Source organism: Neodiprion pinetum, chromosome 5 (genome assembly GCF_021155775.2).
Source record: "Neodiprion pinetum isolate iyNeoPine1 chromosome 5, iyNeoPine1.2, whole genome shotgun sequence".
Taxonomy (NCBI): domain Eukaryota; kingdom Metazoa; phylum Arthropoda; class Insecta; order Hymenoptera; family Diprionidae; genus Neodiprion; species Neodiprion pinetum.
Window position 1 is genome coordinate 26,302,520 of NC_060236.1, and position 22,444 is coordinate 26,324,963.

The 22,444-nt window shown below is 36.9% G+C and overlaps 2 protein-coding genes across 8 annotated transcripts in view; one reads left to right on the forward strand and one right to left on the reverse strand.

Moving 5' to 3' along the window:
* Positions 1 to 7,985, forward strand: part of svp (COUP transcription factor 2) — a 102,358-nt gene extending 94,373 nt beyond the window's left edge. For 2 of the 3 annotated variants that reach the window (XM_046629025.2, XM_046629028.2), the window contains exon 4: positions 2,846 to 7,985. In XM_046629025.2, the coding sequence (XP_046484981.1) occupies positions 2,846 to 3,120 (275 nt within the window). In that variant the 3' untranslated portion in view covers positions 3,121 to 7,985. The remainder of the gene's footprint in view (positions 1 to 2,845) is intronic. The other variant, XM_046629027.2, reaches the window with a different exon arrangement.
* Positions 1 to 22,444, reverse strand: part of PIG-V (phosphatidylinositol glycan anchor biosynthesis class V) — a 207,922-nt gene that overhangs the window by 162,547 nt on the left and 22,931 nt on the right. For 4 of the 5 annotated variants that reach the window (XR_011177330.1, XR_006883572.2, XR_011177331.1 and 1 more), the window contains one exon: positions 423 to 501. The exons of the other annotated variant lie outside the window; for it this stretch is intronic. The gene's annotated coding sequence lies outside the window, so the exon portion shown is untranslated. The remainder of the gene's footprint in view (positions 1 to 422; positions 502 to 22,444) is intronic. 5 annotated transcript variants of the gene reach the window in all.

Here is a 22,444-nt window from a genome sequence, read left to right on the forward strand (position 1 = left end):
AAAAGAAAAAAATTCACACGTTAATTCAAGCGATAAATGACTGCAGGGGAAAAAAAACAGGTTTCGTTCGTTTTTTTTTTTTTTTTTTCAATTTAAAATTTTTGATCGACGGTACTCGCACCATTTTTCATTCTCCTCGTCAAACGTGGTTTCACTTCATAATACAAATTATTGTTCAGACCACATTTTCAATGAATCAAATAACATTTCTGTGAATCAAAAAAAAAAAAAAAAAAACATTCCACTCGCCACATTTGATAAAATCAAAAAATTCCATTTACGTATGCATACCTACCCGCATCTCGTACATAATTATGAAAAAAGTTTTCACTCAATTTCTACGGAGTTGAAACAATGTTCAAATCACAAGAAAATATGGCACAAGTAACTACATTAGTGCAATCATACGTTCAAGTACTTACATGTATATATATATAGGTGTAATAACTATCCTACGGCCATGCAGGACAACCTCCCGTATTTCGCGTCATTCGGCAACGTCTGTAAATATAGAAGAATCATTTAATTAAGCAAAACCACACCTCTCGTGGATATTATTACATGTATTGAAATCGAGGGTAATTTGCTGGCAAAAAGCCACCCCAAGAACGATGACTAACGTGGTTTTAGAGGGAAGACCGCAATTTTCTACGCGCGTATGTACGCCGAAACAACGTATACGTGCCTATGTAATAACGACCCTTGCGCATAGCGAAGGGCCATGGATCGAGCCAGATTTTATTAGGGAAAGAAGCTGGGGATGGAGGGGGGGGGGGGTGGGCGAGGGGGGGGGGGGGGAGGTAGTTCTTTGTCTATGATAATCTATACCGACTGGAAACGTGGGCAGCCCTCTGTGTTCTTTGTCAAAAACCGCAGGGTAATATTATTCTGTACATATAACAACGATGGCGAGAAAACTTTCTCGAGGGTGTAAAGATTGTTTTCAAATTGTTGCAAATCGTTGTCAGTCTGCTAAACAGAAGTAACGCGCGAATGGCGAAAAATGTTTTCGAACTGTGTTAAAAGACGTCCAATTATTTGTCATTGTAATAAGATGTTGGAAATTTTTTTCATACAAATTACCAGATATCACGCCAACCATTAATTCACAATAATAAAATAAAGTAATAAAAAAGGAACAAAAGAAAAAAATCATTTAACGCTGACAATGCGGCAAGGTAGCCAAGGCTTGATTAAATTATACTCTAAATCCAACATATTAATACATATTTGCACATTGTCACACGCACAGTGTCTGTCCGCTAATGGGGCTTTCTACGTGTACCTAAGTGGAGAGCCAACGCAGGCATCAGTGCTTTGAAAGAAGCGAGCGCGTTGTAAGAAAGAAAAAAAAAAAAAAGAAAACGACGAAGAAGAAGAAGAAGAAGAAGAAGAAGTAGAAAAAAATAAGTAAAGAAGAGAGGGAGGTGGGGGGAAAAAAACACTATGAAAAAATAATAATAAAAAGGAGAACAATGGATCGACGCCGACGGTGACGGCGATTCTGACACTGACGAGCGGAGGAAGAACTCTTGTTCATATACGTACGCGTTAGTTCAGTGCTCACGATCAGCGGGTAGCTCCTACATGTTACTGGTACCTACATCACGTTTCTGAGCCCTGACACATTTCAGGTTCATCCTGAATGCGAGAATGTGCGCAAAGCGTTATAGACGAAGCTTGTAATAGGTGGAAAATCGGGAAACTAACACTGCGGTGTGCGTGATTAGTCTCTGACACTTGTGCGATAGTCTATAGTTGGCACATGTGGACTCACGTTCCCTCGTAGCTCGCCGCACTCTCACCAGTCTGGTACCCCGGGGCAAAATCGTCCCTAACATTCCACCCAGCCTGTTGAAATCGCGCGAGGCTACCCCCAGAAGAAAAGAAACTCGATTTATAAGTTACCGCATAATTAGGTCCTCATTAAACGACGGTTGTTGTATGGGTACCATATTGAAAATTGTAATGCCGGTTTATTTTCGAAAGATTACCTGCGTTACTTGAGGTAGTTGACGCAACCGTGGAATTCATTGTTTGATACCCTACATCAACGTATTTTTTCAAAAGATAGCAATATCTGTAAACCAAAATGGTTCAAAACTTTGTTTACTTTTCTACACGCTATCAGAATCGCTGTGGAACTAGGTGTGTCGAATTTTCGATATCATTTGAACAAATGTTTACAAATTACACCACTTAATGAATCCAAACCAGCATGAAACCACTGGTTCGATGAAGCTTTACAAACACATCTAAAACTGGACCTCAATCAAAAAAGTTTAAAGACCACCAACGAATCCCTGAAAAGTTCATATATCAAAAAGTCACCCAAAGTACAACTTGAAGTACGCAATATGGAACCATTCGATTTCATCGAAAGTCGTGCACTGGTTTCGCGTATCTTGAATTCCGCGAACTCGGTCAAGTTTCTCGAATCTCGAAATGAGGAGATGCCAACTCGATTCCCGCAGGTAGCTTCTCACCCAACATCCATCCCACCCCTCAACGCTGAACCGATTCCAACTGTTCGATCCTCTGCTTCAAACGCATCTAAAATTGCACCTCAATCAAAAAAGTTTAAAAACCACCAACGAATCCCTCAAAAGTTCATACATCGAAAAGTCACCCAAAGTAGAACTTGGAGTATGCAATATCAAACCATTCGATTTCATCGAAAGTCGTGCACTGGTTTCGCGTCTCTTGAATTCCGCGGACTCGGTCAAGTTTCTCGAATCTCGAAATGAGGAGATGCCAACTCGATTCCCGCAGGTAGCTTCTCACCCAACATCCATCCCACCCCTCAACGCTGGACTGATTCCAACTGTTCGATCCTCTGTTTCAGACGCATGCGGTCTGTCGGACGTCGGGCACATCGAGTCCCTTCAGGAGAAGTCGCAGTGCGCCCTGGAGGAGTACTGCAGGACGCAATACCCGAACCAGCCGACGAGGTTCGGCAAACTCTTGCTGCGACTCCCGTCCCTGAGGACAGTGTCGTCGCAGGTTATCGAGCAGCTGTTCTTCGTCCGGCTGGTCGGAAAGACGCCGATCGAGACCCTTATCCGAGACATGCTCCTCTCCGGAAGCAGCTTCAGCTGGCCCTACATGCCCTCGATGTGACACTCCGTCTGGCGGCAGCTAGCTTCCGCGTAATACCTCGCAAGGTGAACGGTTTATTCGGCATGGAATAAGAGTAGTGGTACAATTAATAGATCTGGACCGTGACGCGAGGCTAAGTTCCGTTCGTTCTGCGGTTGGCAGAGTTCAGTATGTGTATAAAACAAAAAACAAAAAACAAAAAAAAAAAAACAAAAAAAAAATAACAATAATGAAAAACCCCAGCCCACCCTAAAGTAATCCGTTTTCACCTAGGCTTCTAATTTTTCTCCAAAACATCATCATCGTCATCTCTTTCACCGATCGTCGAGGATTGAGGAATGAGCGCGAAAATTCAATGTCACATAGAACGAAAACTCTTCCAGCTGAGCTGTGAAACGACCATTGTACGTTGTAATATGATAATAAAGTGCAAAACGACGCCGTCGGATCCTAATCAAAATGTTTCACACAGAGTTGAAATACTTGCCGTTGAAACAAGGACATGGAATCACGGATATCCGCAACGAAATTATTTACACTGTAAATGAAAAAAAAAAAAAAAAAAGAAAAAAACGGTGGGTATGACGATTCGCGATTACCAAATTTACGGACACTTGTACCTATATAGGCACTAATTATATATACTAAACAGTCTGCGTACTGACCGCGCCTAGAGTTAGGAATATAGTTGAAAAATTATGCAATTTATAATATTGCGCAGGATATATTGGAACGCGTTTGTAAATATGAAGATGAGAGGTCGAAGCGCTGTGAGGATTAATTATCGTACTTACTGTGGATCAACAATTTGAGAAACCGTTGACAATTGTTTACCACATCTTTTGAATTCACTTGGCGTACAGTCCTCTCTCGTTATATGACCGATCACGGGGCTGCAGAGGAATTATAAAGTTATCGGAGATCGAATCTTCGCACTATTGATCAGCGTTATTGCGAGAAAGGACTGTAGAATAATTTTAGTCATTTAATGACGCGCTCCAAGTTGTTTAGTTTTTGAATTCGAATTTTTGTATTCGTAGTAATTGAAATTGGTATAAGAGTCCAATATAACCTGTTCTCAAGTTATACCGCTTATCTTTTGTTGTCTTTTGCGATTTTTCGTTGTTTTTGGTTGTTTTATTATTTCATTTGTTATCAATTCACTCTAATCCTTCCATCTGATAGAGACTTAATCACTCCTATTATAACAATTCAAAAAACCACTTAAACATTCATTTATCAGTTACATCGATTTGAGGAAGTGTACTAAAATCAAACGATGCGTGAACTCCTTGAAATAAAATTCGTATACCCTAGATGTGAAAAATATAGCATCCCTCGGACAATTTTCGAAAAATTAAAAAAGTTTACATTTGATGACATTTTAAGTTTTTCGATCCTCCAAAAAACGTGATCAGTATACCAAATTTGCAAAAAAAAATTCGAATCCATTCTCTTCCTGCACTACAATTCTAGATTTTGGTTCACCGATCACTGGTTAAAAGTAAATATAAATATTGGATGCTACAACATCTTTGACTGAAGAAATCTAGTAAATTTCACGATTTATTTCAATAAGTTCAAAAATATAGATACTATTCATTGTTTGAAGGACAATAGATCATCTCAACATGTGTATATAATCCACCGTGATTCAACGCAATTAATTAATTCCTCTGATCCATTCATTATTCGTTTATTCATTAGCTCATTCATTCATTCATTCATTCATTCATTCATTCATTCATTCATTCATTCATTCATTCATTCATTCATTCATTCATTCATTCATTCATTCATTCGTTCATTCATTCACTCATTCGCTAATTCAATCATTCATTCATTCATTCATTCTCTAACCAAGAAAAATCGAATCGCCGGACTGATGGTTCAACCCCGAAAGCAAGAAGTTCAGGAATTCATATGACACTGTAAAATTACAAACCGCCAAAAACATTCGTCAATGAGCCTGAGCTTTTCGCGTGGGATGTTGAACAACGCGGTCTGTGCGAACGAGCCGAAATTTTCAGATTAACAATGGATGCTGAATGTGTGCATATTCGGAGAAAATGAAGGACACGAAAAAATGGTCGATGACGGATATCCGCCGGTGTGCAGGGTTCGACGCGAATCGAGGAAAAGAAGAAGAACCACATTTACAAGTAGATACACTCTTCGAACAATAAGAACTAGGAAGAGTATTGCAAATTTACAAAGTCCGGGATACCGGAGTCCCTCGGCATATGAGAGACGAAATTGAAGATGAAGCGTGAGCGTTAAAAATAAAAATAAAATTTGTTTTTGCTTTTTTCCTTTAAAATTCAACAAACCGAGAACTGAATTCGCGCTGAAATCGCTCAAATTCTCGAGATCAAAAGTTCTTTGCGCTTGCTTTACGCATCCACCGTGTCCAGAAGCCATAAATTTCCATTCGTAATCACTCCCCGGCTATCCTTGAATGTATGAAACTAGAATCTGGCGATCCTCGTCAAGATCCTTCTCTCGATAGTTACAGCCTCCTAATCGACTCCGCAATATTCTCACATTCTCATTATTACATCATCCCGTTTCAGCGCTCGTTTCTCTTCCTCCGTTGAATACATGTTTGCACTTCTTACTTCACCCATTTCTTCGTTACAAACAATCAACGCTTCATTGCCAATCAAGTTACGATAGTGAATTTTCAAATTTCGAATTGAATTTTTTTCTTTTTTTTTTTTTAACGTAACTCAATAATTCATCCGTTTTACGTTCACGGTAGTCCGATATTATTATTTTTTCTCTTTCCTGCTTCCTATTCGTTATTATTATTATTATTATTATTAATATTATTATTTTCATCATCATCTATTATATTATTATTGATACTGATATTATCATTATCATCATAACGTTCATCATCACCACCACCACCATTATTATTATTATTACCATTATTGCTACTACTACTACGATTATTACTACATGTGTAAAATTGAATTACGCAGAGTTTATAATATATGTATATGTTTCCGATATTGTATTCGGAATTGGCGTAATTTTGTTTAAAAAAAAATTGAGATATCGTCGCGTTTTTTATACTCTGTCTTTCTCGCTCTCTTTTTACATCACTATGCATCTTTTTCTCTGCGCGGTCGAGATCGCGGGCTTGGTTATTGTTGACATACCTAATTGTTGAACGTACCTACACTGTATAAGTAATGTATATACATACATACATACGTACGTACATGCAACATAAATTACTAGTGTATAATAGAGAAGTCTTAATGCGACACGTTTACTTACTTATACTTACTTACTTATTATATTATATTATATTATATTATATTATATTATATTATATTGTATTAAATATTATATTATATTAAATATTATATAGTAAAAATACGATTCAATCTATCACTCGCGTTATTTAATTACTTATAATATATGTATAGTGTACACATATGTGAAAATACAAAAAAAAAAACACACACACACACACACTGTTGCATAAAGTGAAAATTTGAATAAAAAAAAAAAAAAAAAACTTTACAAAAGTAAACGAAAAATAATTAAATAATTACACAGCCCTGTAAATTTTTTATTTTTTTTTGTTGAGAAAATGCTAAACGAACGAGTCACAGTATTTTCCGACATATTTTGCCCGTTTTTTCAAACACGTGGGAACTTCAAGATATTTCGATCTAAAGATGGCATTTTTTTTATGAAAATTGCACTTTTTGATTCGCATCATCTGTTAAATCGGTTCGTAAAGTACGGTGAAAAAATTTATTCTACGCGTTTTTGTCTACAGAATGACATTTCGTGTTTTAAAAGAATTTTATCACGCACGCAAATAGTCATAAAAAAAAAATATTATTCACCCGAAAACTTCATTTGACTCGAACTGTTACTTGAATCAAACCAAAAACCACTTGTCACGTTGAAATTACCTTGTATAAAACGTTTGTATATCTTGAAAAATGTAAAAAAAAAAAGTATAATATTTTCGGGTTGAAAATATTTTTTATAATTTATTAAAAATAATCTCGCCTTTTTGTAGGTCAAAGCAAGTAAAATACATTTTTATCACCGTATTTTATGAAGCGGTATTCAAAAATTGGAGTCAAAAACGGAAATCATTGTCGAAAACGCCATTTTTGAATTGAATTATCTCGAAATTTTGACGTCACGGAAAAAACAGGCCTGCACAATCGTATTCAGCGCATAAAAATACGTCGGAAATATACCAACTCATTCGTTCATCATTGTGTGAAAAAAATTTTTGCAGGCCTGTGTTATAAATAATTTAAGACACTGGATATAGGAGACTGTATCAGTCTAAAATAATAAATTATAATTATAAATTAAACACCCTCCCTTCCATTGAGGATGGTATGTAAAAAAAAAAAAGAAGAAAAAAAAAAAACAAGATCGCGTCGATAATCGACAATAAACGATTAAATATACGATGATGATAAGCGACGAAGACTGCAAACGTACCAAGTTAAACACACGCCTGGCGAGTTTCCATCCCAAATAAAAAAAAAAATCAAACTACACAATTCTTTGCGTTTGAACATTAGCATTATTGTTATACGGTAAAACTTGTCATTCCATGAACCAGACTGGAATTAGAAAATCATTTCACGAGGTAAGAAATTTGATTTGTTTTTTTTTTTCTTTTTCCAGATAACAAAAACCGCAAAATGAACTTTCTTGAGCAAAAAAAAAAAACTTTGAATAAACAATTTTTTCCCTGCTATACCGATTGCGCGTTAAGAAGAAAAAAAAAAAGAAAAGAATATCCGTCAATATTTATTTTCACTCAAGCGATCTCGAGCGATTAGGTGTACATAAAATAACATAAATGCGTACAACTACACGTTGAATCAGGTATATTTTGCTGTAAGAAAATGTTCAGAAAAAAGGTGGAAAAAAAATGGTAAAATATGGTGAATAAATAATAATAAATGCTGCATTATACGTACATATTTATACAATATGTTATGTGCACCTTATCGCTGTTGAGTCATAACCAGAAATAGTTGAAAAACACAAAAAAAAAAAAAAAGCAGTAATGAATAATTCATTGTCATCGTGTATCTATATCATGCAAATATATAGTGCGTTCCGTGCCAACTCTGTAATCGTCTGATCCTTACCGTCTCGGATCTGAAATTTTACTTTTTTTTTTTTTTTGCATCATCATAAAACATATTTTTAAACTGAAATTATATAGTTGACAATATCCAGATATGGCTTGTAACAAGTACAAGTAGAATCAATTTCCGTACAGTCGAAACTGGGGAAAGAGCCGATACGTGAAGATTTTTTTTCATAATTTATAAATTGTACATTTTTCCAGAGGTTTTCCAAAAACCCTGAATAAATAAAGTGGTTTAAATCGAATAAATGAACAGATAGGATTTAATTGTAACAAAAATTGATGAAATCACAGACTAATGATGAATATCAGGCGTTCGTTGATTTCGCACGGAAAGCCCATATATTATACTATACATATAATAGTTAAGAAATACGTCGTGCGTGTATATCATGTACATAAAATAGAAATGTGCATAGGCGATACAATTATACGTACAAACAATTTATAATACACCTACCTATAATTTACACACACACACACACACACACACACACACACACACAAACAGATATATATATATATATATATATATATATATAAAACATAAATAGTTGAGGCGAGAAGGATAAATAATGTGATATATGTCGAAAATTAGAACCCGGTTTTTTTGGAAACGGTGCTTTTTATACGTCTAGTATAAAAAAAAAATTATACGGATATACATGTGTTATACATATATGTATGCATATACATTACATCATATATGTACACATATTATACATAATATCTAATTCTATGCATATATATGTACGAATAAAATGTAAAATATAATCACAACAATGATAATGATATAAGGATTAACGCGGTTATCCAATATATATATATATATATATATATGTATGTATGTATATGTATATATATATATATATATATATATATATATATATATATATATATATATATATATATATATACATATATTATACTGAATAATGATAATTATTTAAGTATATATACATAATATAATATACGTATATAAATATAAATAAATGTGGCAATTACGTGAAGCTAGTTACTTATATAATAGAGAAGATTTTTAGGGGGTATAAGGGATATAATTATTGTAATAATAATAATAATAACAACAACCACAATAAAAAATTAAAACAATAATCATAATAATAATAATAATAAATAACAATAATAATAATAATAATAATAGTATTGTTTGTTAAGGCGGTCGTTTTTTTAATAAAGCCATCGTTCTTATAGTTTTCTAAATCTCACGTCTCAAAAAACTATCCATGTAACACGTATATTGGACGATATCCATCATCGACTTTATACATTGATTCAGCATCTCTACCCGTTTCATTCGGATTGCTCGTATCCGTTATAATCGTATATTATAGTAACGCCATCATGGAACGTAACGAGGCGACGATCGTATAATTGTTGGCATACGGAATCGTTTCACCGACGCATCATCGGCAGTCGCAACCAACGACGGAATAATTACTTTCAACGTGAAAAACGAACAGAAACGAAAATAAGAAAAAATTTTAAAAAAGTGGATTTCTCTCTCTCTCTCTCTCTCTCTCTCTCTCTCTCTCTCTCTCTATCCAAGGGCATGTATAAAGACGTAAAAACATTTTTGTATAAAATATGTACATATAGTTAATATATTATTGAAAAAGTACGAAGAAAACGAAACGAGAACTTGAAGCATACATTCAGTGTATGGATGTGGATATCTATCACATGCTGCAAGTGTATACATACTATACATCATATTATATAATATAAATACTGACGCTCTGCATAGGTCACTACGTTTTATTACCGTTATTATTATTATTATTATCATCATCATCATCATTATTGTTATTATTCTCATGATTATTCTTATTATTGTCATTAGATTATATTTTTATTACTATTTTTACGATTGTTAGCACGATTATTATCATTATTATTATTATTATTATCATTATTATCATTATTATCACTCGTAATATTATTATGTGAAATTACGATGTACGTAAGAATTGTAGGTATAGATATAATAGGTTGTAGGTATGTATAATAATGCAACTGGTCTTTTTCCTTATATTTTGATTTTTGTCATATTTTATCGTGCAAAAGAAGAAAAAAAACATTGTCTTTGTTTGTTTATTTTTTTTTTTTTTTTTTTTTTTTGTTAGTGTTGTTTTTCACACTTCCTCGTGCGAAAAATTATAACAAGAGATTACCAGGTAGTGAAAATAATTATTACCGTCTCTGTTTCTCCAACGATCCCTTACACGCATCATACATCATATGTACGCCTGTAATTTCAACGGACTTGCCATCCAGATACTATAAATTTTATTTAGTTTATGCACACACGATTCTTATCATATATATGTACATGTGAAATACGTACCTGTAGAAGGTACGTCAGACATTACATGTGTTCACATAAATACGATATCGAATCACAGTCGCTGCCTGTAAAAACTTCGTCGGAAATTACCCGATAATTATAGGTAAGTATATTACCTATGTAAAACGGATTGGTAAGCGCGTTAGATCGAGAAATTGAAAAGGAAAAAACAAGAAAGCAGAGAAAAGAAAGAGTGACATTTTTCTTTTTGTCATAAATTGACTAAATCGTTATAGCTATTATTATTATTATTATTATTATTATTCGTTCTTCGATTTATTTATTCATTTTATTTTTTATTTTTTATTTTTTTGATTACATCTCTTTCTTTATTCCCGCTCCAAGAAAAATGATCACGAATAACGTGCAAAGTTCAATCGAAGCTTTTGAGATGGAATTGGTGAAAGGGGGATGGATGAAGCAGCAAATGCCTGTGTAACTCTTGCGAAAAAAAAAAAAAAAAAAGGTAACAAAGTGTGTCGCGGGGCAAAAGCTGCAAGCCTAGCAAAAGAAGCGAGCGTCGAAGCAAAAGCTGCAAGCTGCTAGAGGTCGCGATCGCAGACGTACGAGGGCAAAGCACAGTCGGGGCGTCGCGTCGGCCAGAAATCACTCTTGGCGTCCGCGATTCGTGGCGAAATTCGCTCTACGCTTGGCATCTACGTGTATATGCGTATATACATACCTATGTATATATTGTATGTATAAAGACGCGGTACGTAGGTATAAAAATCATGGCGTATAAAGAACAACGCTTGTATCGATATATGCATACGTATACGTGTACACGTATACCCGTATAGCTACTTCTCTGCAGGACTCTGAATTGCGATAGGAATGCGAATTTCGAATGACTCTTTCTAGGCTACCGCGTTCAACTTGAAAGAGCCGAGAATAAAATGTAAAGAGGAAAAAAAAAAGAAGAAAATTACAGAAAGCAGTGTAGAAAAATCTTAGGTTAAACCGTGGTATAAAAATAAAGAAAAAAGGAAAAAAGAGGAAGCGAGATGTAATAAATAAAAAAAAAAAAAAAAAACCCTCATCCATTAGCACGCGGCGTATTTTCGGGCTAAACAAAGAAGAACTCGGGCTCAGAATTTCGTTAGCTTGCAATGTTTAGAATTTATCGAAAGCTCGCCTCGATATTCTTTAGTTTCTTTGACGAGGACATATTTTTTTTTTTTTTGTTTTACACACATTTCGCGTTCGATGATAAATATCATTCGTAAAAATTTCACGACAATTTCAACTGTTTGCGTAAGTTCGAAACTGTATGCCTGGTCGTATTAAAGAAAAAAAAAAGGATAGTCATTTTTTACAGCTTCCCGTTCAATAATTCCGAATCATTGTTTGTTTGTTTTTTTTGTTTTTTTTAACAACGTTGATTTTCAGCTTGAAATTGAAATATAACTACCGTGCATGAATGGTTATCAAAACGTGTGATTAGACTTTTGAAAACAAATCAACCAACAGGTGTAAATTCTTGATAAGATTGATATAGGTCCAGAATCTTCAAGTATTTACCGAAATTAGTACTTATAGTCGTAGTTTAAGTTGAATTAGGTCGAGTACTCGTAGTAAATAGGAGAAAAAAAAAAATTAAAAAAATGACAAGAGATCACTGCCGTAAGCAATGATTCTGTTCTACGTTTTAATACTTGCGAAAGATATAAATGACACGATAATCGCAATCGCGCAATAATGAAAAATAAAATCATACAAGTATTTTTTCCGAGTTTTCTTTGATTGTTTTTTGCTTTTGTTTTTCGTTTTCCGTGTCGAGTATAATGACTCGAACATCCCCTCTGTATAGAATAGAGCTCCCACCAACCAACTCAGAGCGGATTACACGAGGATTGAGGATTTGAGTACGGAAATGGAAGTGGAAAGGAGCGTGCATGCGTCGGGGAGACGAAAAAGCTCGCCTCGGTCTTACTGATTCACTTACAGAGTGCTGATCTGTGAATTTGGGATGAAGGGAATTTACGAAAATAAGTTCACAGCCCTCGCAAATGAAATTGCGCCACCCTCGCCCTTTGGTCGTAAGTTCAGGGGCAGAAGGGAAGATTACTAACCTGAATTATACTCGCTATATCCGCGCGCACGCAAGAGCAAAACTGAGTTGCTCGGATGCAAGGCGCACTCTGTTGAAAATGACTTGAATTTCTTTGTATATAATTATTTTTTTTTTTTTTTCAAATTTCTTTGCCACATTTGAAAATAAATATTGATTTGCTTCGTAGATTCTTTAGAGCTAATCAACCGATACAATAAGTTTTGCAGAAATTCATTCAAGCTCTCGTACTTGGTCAAATTGTCACTAGATGTCGCTGAACGGGTTGAATTTTCTCGCGGAAACATAATCTTTAACAATTGTGACGGACTGACTTACACATGTTTTACGGTATTTTCGAAACTAGATAATTAAATAATCTATTTTACTCCATCGATATAATTTATTTTGATTTTTCTTTGTAATAATACTTTAAATATTATTGGAGGTTTGTTTAATAATTGTTGCATCAAAGAATGCAACATTCTTATAGGACAAAAAAAATTCAAGATTTAAAAAACACATTATATTTTAGATAAAAAGGTATTTGCTCCGGAATATACATTTTTTTCGTCATACATAATGATAAACAATCTATGATTTGATCAATGCAAGTAGAATTAGAGGATGCAGTTATTTTAAAAAAAAAATAAAAATAAAAAATTTGCATATTTTTTTTAAGAGTATGTAAACGAACATTAGAATAACCAACCGGTGATTTTCATAGTAACATACCTTATATCGATACTCCGCTAAAATCAATATGCATCGACAAAAAAAATATCTTTTCAAAACACTGTCAATATCGAATACACAAAGAATAAATATAAAAAAAAAAATATCCCACAGATTGCGGACCGTTCAAACGAAAGAAAATGCTTAGTTCACATGTTTTATAAAAGAATGTTGGTAACAACTCAACAAGGGCATACAAAAGGCAGGTACCGTACGAAAGAAAAGACGAATTTTAAGTCGTTAGAGTTAAAAGTGGTATTTTCTGTACTGCGCGCATGCGCTGTCGCGAATAAATCTGACGATACGCGATCCTAACCTCAGTTTCGTGTTTTGGGAAAGAACGCACAACATACTCTCATTATATAAAGCATCGAGTTCAACAAGGTGACGACGGTCTTTTGGCTTCGCGTATTTGCAATATTCCTTTTCGACTTCACCTACGACTCATGTTGCAAACTTACGCTCGGTCGGAAAAGACCGAGTTTGCATCCTTGTTACACAATGTACTAACGTAGGTGCAGCCGAACGAGGTAAGGCAAGGGAAGTAAAGGAAAGGCAAGACTGACTGGCGTCTGGCGCCTGCCTAGTGCTCTGACTTCTCGAACGCTATGCATAAAGCATGAAAATAAATCACGATAAACTCACACCGGGACGTACGTGAGACGATGCTTTGTAGTGGTGGTTTTCAACGTTCCGAGTCCTACAGACAACGGATCTAGGACTAGCCCAAGAAAAGTTGCCTTGGACGGTTAGAATTTCGATAAATCGCTCGTTCTCTCTTTCTCCCTCTCTCGCTCTGTTCTCTTATACATATATATTCCGCGATCGACTTCACAAGCGAACGATACCACCGCGTTATTTACACTCCATACACTTGGCTACTGCCCAAACAGAAGCCAGCAGCCAGGAACTTACGGGTACATAGTATCTCATAGACACCTATACGACATACCTGTCTACGACTTTGGACGCCATTCAGGGTTAGAGAATCGGAATACGTGTCGACACAATTCCGCACCACAATCTTCTTCAATTTAACCCTCCGTATGAACGTTGGGTCTCTTACGGAACAGTCGTTTTCTGAATATCAATTTTCATGAACATTACTTGAAAACTGTCGAGTCTATCAACTTGTGAATAACGTAGTCAACGCTTTGAGAAGAAACCCCGAATTTTTTTAACCGATTGCTTGAAAGCCTGGAACACTTTGAAAAAGTGTACAGAGGAAAGGTGAAAAATCGAATGTTCACACGGAGTGTTGAATGATCGGTGTCCAAACACTAGTTCCTGCAAGAGCGTCAAGAACTGGTATAGAATTCTGAATTACCATTATTATCGTTGTTTGATCTTTATCAACTCCTAAAATAAAGATGCAACAAAATTCATGCTTACAATTGACATGTAACACGAATCAGACTCGATTGTTCATTCCATTCAATTGCAAGATATTCTAAAACAGGATTTGATAACTTTGCCGTACTGAGAGCCTCCACACCTGCAGACTTCACCCTACAGGATGGATGATGAAGAAATGATGGAACTGAGAATAAAATTCAACCAAGCGAATGAATGAATGAAAAGGTAGGTTATATATACATATTGTAGCGCTGATTAAACTTAGATTCAAGTTTTGTGTGTAAAGAGAAACCCCCATAACGAGCACAGCCAGCGTGACAAATTGTGAATGGAAATTCCACGGCCGTTGGGCGAGAGGATAAGGATAGTTTCTCCAAAGTCGCAGAGTAGTGCTGGTGTACGTTGAATACACATGCCTTTCCATTCGTTATAGTATACAGTAGCAACATTAGGCTTACATATGTGCAGAGAGAAAGAGAGAAAGAGAGAGAGAGAGAGAGGAACGAAACAACAACGGTTCATTCAGAATCCCTCGAAGGCGTTATCTAAAAGCAAAGTAAGATAAGGGAGCGAAGTAGGCCCTGACTGCAGCAGCTAGAGAAGACCAACGAGATTCGAGAGCTACCGTTTGAAATTACGCGTCTGGTTGCTCCGGACGGTGGGTTTTAGGGTTAAATCTGTGTGAGTGGAAATGCCCAGCCTCTGAGCTTACCATTGCATGCAAGAGACTTTTACGGCCCACCATAAAGCACATCGGCTTATGCGCGCCCCCCTAACCGACCACCGCGACGCCTTATCTGCAAAACAGAAGAAGTCGAGGCGAAAGAAGCTGGAAATCTGAATCCACGATCCAGCCATCGTGTATACCAGCTACATCTTCTCCGAATTCCTGATCCCCAGGCTCATCGTCGATCATCGTATTTTCCTACACCGACCGTTCTCTTGTAAACTTCGATTATACCACGCGATGCAGTCGTCCCATTGTCACATACTGAATACCGGCGCGAATGGAACCGTGTAGAGGATGTGGAAAAAGGAGCAATTCAATGCACGCCGCGAAGTGATGAGAATGTTGGAAGCATGGTTAAAACTGGCCAACGTTGCGGTAGAAGAAGAACTACAAAAAGAAGAAGAAGATGGAGAAGAAGAAGATGTACCAGGACTGAAAGCTTATACCTAAGCAGTGATAATAATGCAGGTTTTCGAGTGAAGTTAGGTACTTGGATAAATAATTGCAACATAATATCTTTCTTCCCAGAATACATGCAGAAGTCAGCAAGTATCCAACAATTTACTTTAAAAGAACGCATTAGTGCTCGACTCCGAGCAAGGATGAGGCAACTTGCACGTGATTCCTCCTAGTATTTTTTAGTCAGTGGTACGATTCACACGTGTGAAAAAAATATATATACGCTGGTTATAACCTTTGCAAAATAAAATTGTCCAACTTTCCATACTTGAAGACTAATTTATCTCTGAAAAAGCATCGATTCTCTCCGTTTCCAGTTAAACCGACGTTATTTGACGTTTCCAGGAGATTTGCAAGATCTTTATGACCAATGTCAGCGGTACCAATTAAACAGTCTTTGTCGATCTCTAGAAATCATGACCAGGTGAGAATGAAACATGACGTGGAAGTGTAACCAACGACTGGTATCATTGACACTAATCACCCAACGAAGGAAGAATCCGCATAATTTTTTCCGTTTACATCGCCACTGGACTAAATCAATGTACTGCTCAAAAAGTACTGAAAAAAAAAAAAAAACATTCCAACTCTCTCATTCCAGGATGTATTCCAATACTCTTTCAGTTTCTCTAGACACTGACGGAGGAAACGTGGTTATGATTAAACTCTCCTAAAACCTAGACTATCGGAAGGTGGGTAGGATAGCGTTTAAAGTTGCAACCAGTAGTAGTCAACTACCTCGCAGGTGAAAGGGCAAAGCCGAGTTGCAGGACCTCGGAGATTTGGACTTGGACGAATTCCAAGAGTGAGGATGATCGCAATGCTGCGGTGCCTGCTCATAGGTATAACAGTATTATAGCGGTACAGCGGGCATTCAGTTTTATCGTATATATCCCTCGGCTCTGCACAGATACGGTCACCCCCGAGATAACCCGAGTCTGACCTTATTATATCTAGCTGAGACCGTTCCTCGCTTCAGCAGCATCAGTAGCCGCGTACCGCCTGATAATAAGTTTAACGTTTAAGAGTTAGCCATATAGGTATGTGTTATGTATACATATTATAGACAACACATATGTGTATATATACATACATACATACATACATACATACATACATATATATATATATATATATATATATAAGTAATACGTTCGAGTGAATTTCGCGATTTCGATATTCACTCGATTTTCATAACAAGATATCGTGTGCGAGGAAAAGCAACGACTATAAGTACCTATGTTCCTTCTGTCATCTCCTTCAGATAAAACATACATATAATAACGCGATAGAGGCGCGTAGCAAACCTGAAATAGAGTCGTACAAGCGTGTCATCGGTCGGCCATCTTCATTTCACGTCAGCATTTCAATTATAGGCTTGCCAAATATAAATGTGTGTTGAAAATATATTTTTATTTTTTTTTCTCACAACAACCTCGCGATAACGTTTTCGGGACTGACGGATCGCGTTACTTCACGCCATCACGGACCATTTAACAAATGCGTTTACTTTTGGGGGGGATATGACGTTCGTTTTATTTATATACCTCGAATATGATTCATTATGGACAATCTTGAAAATAGATCGAATTATGGATTAATAAAAAGGGGGAGGAGGGGAACTAAGATCGTCCAAAAAACCAAACTTGTTTGTTGAATAGCCCCTCCATTATCTGAAAACATCGAAATCTGAAGATCGTAGTGTATTTTCTCAAGTTGTCAGCACTACGAGTATTACTCAAGAGCTGTAGTTTAGCCGCAGTCGATTTCACTCACGAATAATTCGATGTTCAATTAAGATCACCACTTCTGAGAATATGGAATACGGTCCTGGACTCCGATAACTTCGCTCTCAATCTAACCGCGACGTTAAGTCACTACATCGCGTTTTTCATATCGTAAAGATATGTACATGGTGTTTCCGCGAGTAAACGCCGCGGCATGTTGGGTTGCCTACCACTGAGGGGAAGAAATATCGGTAAAACAGACCTACGGAATCGTAACCACTTTAGTCAAGTCAATTCACGTAATTACTTTAACCTAGCTCCGGAAAACGATTACTGAACTTTTCAGCCTGGGTTATAAAGAACGAAACAACTGTTTGGCCAAATCCCCAGGACAGTTCCAGGTCACTCGCGATGAGATTGAACGCGCTAACTACCGATAACTCGGTAGGTCTGTTTTACCGATATTTCTTCTCCTCGGTAGTAGGCAACCCAACATACTGCGGCGTTTACTCGAAAGCACCCTGTATGCTACACTTACATACCGCGATGCGTAAACTGCACATCCGCAACGGTGGAATAATACTCGTTGTATAAGAGATAAATTCGCCGTCAATACGCGTGATAGCAGGAGGTCCGAGTTGAAAGATGGATGGGGATGATAGATGAATACAGTTTTAATTCGTGCGTGGGTGGGAATGGGCTGCAATTGAAGCAACAAATGCAGATTACTCCATCAAGAAGCGGAAGGCAGAAGAGGGCGCAGAGCGTACGGACACGTCTCTCCTCTAACCTCTTCCTCTATACCTACTTCTCTCTTTTAATGGTTTGATGCCGATGAATCGGTACGCTTGTTAAACAGCCCCGGACTAACAGCGGACCACCGCGCCGCCACAAACATCGGTTCGTTTGTTCTTCGCCGTCCGTACCGTCGCGGACGGATTTCGACCAATTCGGTCCAATTCAGTTAATTCAAGAGGCCCGGAAACTGAGCTACCTGAACTATGCGCGTTTAGACATCAGCTCTGCTCGCAATTGTTGTACATACTTGTACGTACGAATGTCGTTGTGACTTTGCATCATTTTTCTGCAAATCCATGCTAATCACGGTTTTGTTACAAACCTGCACTTTAATCACTCCGTGAATTTTTTTTTTTATACTGTTTACGAATTCTTCTTCCTGAGAAATGATTTTCACTTTTACTTTTTTACACCGTGATCGCAAAGCACAAAAGACGATAAGTTTACAGTCTGATGTACAATATAATGCACCTTGGATAAGATTCAACATCTAACAATAAGTATTGTATCAGATGCAAATTCAATGAGTTCAAACGATTTAGTATTTGTTAGCATTACATCGACTTTTAAATACTCTTACTGCACATTCCTCTTCAAGTACGGCCTCTCATAATCATCATCATTCTAACGGAATTTTATACACATACAGTATTAGATCGCTAGACTAAATTTGTTCTATAAGTATTGTTTAATCTATAGCGTAATAAAGGTGGTATAAAAACATCTCCGAAGACTTAACTTGTCCCTGCGAATTATGCATCATCCTGTTTCTCCATAAGTGAATATGAAAATACTGTAAATCTAGTCATCGATTGATCTGACACCTGACCTAATACAATGGTTTAACTTCGATTACATCGAATCGTGTGAAAAATCGTCAACTTATATCAACAGTTCCAGCTGAAATAAAGTCTAAAATGTAACTGATATACTGACTTTTAGACATAGTCGAAATATATAGGTACGCAAGCAGTTGAATGACTTCAATTCAGCATACAACCCAAATATACAGATCCATTATCAATAACCGCGATCGGTGAATTAAGGGGAAAAAAATGAGTGTTGTTTACTGACCACATATCGTCAAGCAATTCTGGGTCATCACGCCACGCTTATTATGTATCTAATATCAAATTATAGCTATCGTCTAGCCGACTATTATCGCACTACGAATGTAGCGGACAGGGAATTTATCAAACCCCGATGAGAAAGATGCAGACCACAAAGGATGAATTACTGCGGAATATGCAAGCAACTCAACAATTACAGTACATAAATATTAATATGATACACCAAGTAGGTGTAACGCGGTAAGACTTATTTCCATCAGAAAATAGAATGATCTAATTTGAAAATGCGTGCAAACAGGGCATCCTGTTACGATGTATAATAGTGAGAACAAGTGCGTTACAGAGAGCTGGCCTTGCCACGCTACAGATATACCTACATTTTAGCATTACAATGCGGAAAAATTCTATTATTCACATAACTGTACAAACATGCATTCATAAGCTGTCCATACCGGGAGACGGGGAGGAGAACAAGAGTAAGACTCGCGACTGGGGTAAAATGTAAAATATGTATACATAATTCGAGAAGCGCGACCATGCGCCTAATAACTATAATAATAGAATGGCAAGCGTCGGCGCCGACGCAAGTAAGAATGCCGCGCAAAGAAGCTGCCGGCTCTCTTCTCTTCGAGTGTGTTAAAACCGGGTATAACATGCGGTAGGCGGAGCCATACGCGGGGGTCAAAGGGCGCAGCCAATCACAGCCGAGTGATAACCATTCCGCTTTGATTCCTGCACCCGCCGTTCGAAGACTGCCGCAGTAAGCTGCTGCGGCTGCTGCATGCACGCATTTACGGTGACACGCGTATGTGCGACACGCGTGAACACGGCTTGCACTGCAGCAGGTCTTATTATCGTCCGTGCGGTCACTGGCTACTATCCCTTGCATGGCGTGAGTCAAAATTCTGGTTGAGAGTTGAAATTTTGAACGAGAGAATCTCAGGATTAATACGAAGCTGAAGGTAGTTACGTCGACGTATCGAGACGTTGAAACGAAAAATTACCATTTCGCGTCTTTGGAATAACTGAAGAAGTTTAATTTTCATAATCTGAGTTTGTTGATACTGTGTTAACGGTTGGCTAAATTTCACGTAATCCTATGGCTGCAAAATAAGGATGTTTCCTAAAGATGCATCGTTACAATAACGTTACAAACTTTAGCCTGATGGATTAATATTTTTATTTCGATGCTAGTAGATTGAGAAGAACTAATGAAAACTATACGATTCATCGAATCTTTAAACGATTAAATCTCTGGATTGTCGAAACTTGCGATAATTTAGTCGAAATTTAGAATGGTTCGAATTTCCGAAAGGTCTAAATTTGGAATGTTCGATACTCTGAAGAATAAAAGCTCTGAACGATTAAAATTTCTGTCAGAATGATTGTCAGTTTTAAAATCCAAAACTTCAAACGGACAAATATTTGAAATGCTAAAACCTGTAATGAATTAATTCAAACTTAGAATGGTTTAAATTTTCTAAAGTTTGACACTTCGGATGTTAGAAACTTTGACAATGAGCAGCGAAACTCCGACACTGTCGAAATTCAGAATGGTTTAAAATTTCTAACATTTTTGGAATAAAGCCAACCTGAATTTATTCAGTCAGACAGATCGATTAGTTTTGCTTTTTGTTCTTAACACAATTTTCTTACGGATCGTGAGATCCGCTCTTTCAATTCGTTGGGACAGATCGAGAGCGATCAATCAAGAGAGTTCCGGCGCCACTGCAGGAGAGCCCCGGAATCAATCTAATCGCATTTTCCGAACTCGAATCAATGCGTCGTCGCGATAGACAGCGCGACAGGAGAAACAACTTGGCAAACATAGGCACATACAGAAGAAGGCCGCGAGGCGCACGCACGCATAATATTGCAATTTGTACTTGTCCGACAAGAGCGACCTTCATGGATATTTCATATCCTCTACTGCACGAATGAATCGGTAGAAAAGGTTCCGTCGTTTGCTTGATTGCGATTGATTTACTGTCTATTCGTCGCCCGTAGGTAGTGGTGGCAGTGGTGGGTAGGTCACGAACAGGTGAATAAGTGAAGAAGCTCGATCGAAACGTATGAAAGGAACTTGAACTGAGATCGTAGGCATATCCACTAACGTCGATTTTTCGGCATGACAATCATACGGAAGCTCTAAATCTTTGTCAAAATTATTACACGATAAATAGAAAGAAGCTTATTCAAATTGAAATTACAAGTGAACCCACATTTATTTTGAATGATTACGAAATTATAAAACTCAAAATTCATGTACAATTCCTACTCGACGAAGCTGGATAATGTTAATATTTTTATTCAATTTACTTTGCATTACTGCGAAATCACAAAAGTCATGCACCACAGTTCCTATTCGACGATGATGGATAATGTGTGACAAAAATTCTGCCATTTCCGTTTTTAATACGAACATATTATCTTATATCAGACCCATTAATTTCTGACAAACCTAAACGCTCATGGACAAAACTCTGCATCTTTTGCCGTTAGCACTTTGTACAATTTATCATAATAGAAAATATTTATTAATTGATAACAATGCTACAGGTGGCAGACATCCAGCGATACCGAACTGCAAGACAAGTTGCATATTGCCAGGGACGGTGTTGAATAGATTCGGTTGCGCCTAACTCGCGCAACCTGCATTACAGTAATTTTTTCGCCCAAAAATGACATGATATAATTTATTTTCCTAATAATTGAATGTACTGATGGAACGGGTAATGAGTAAAATCTAATGCGCAGATTTGAAAAACAGGCGGATTTAAAATCTTGAAACTGAATGAATCATGGATAATTCTCTAGAGCACAGGGTAACAAGAAATATTGTAAACGAATAAGAATATCACTCCGTATGATGTAGCGTAACATAGAAGTGAAATGCAAAT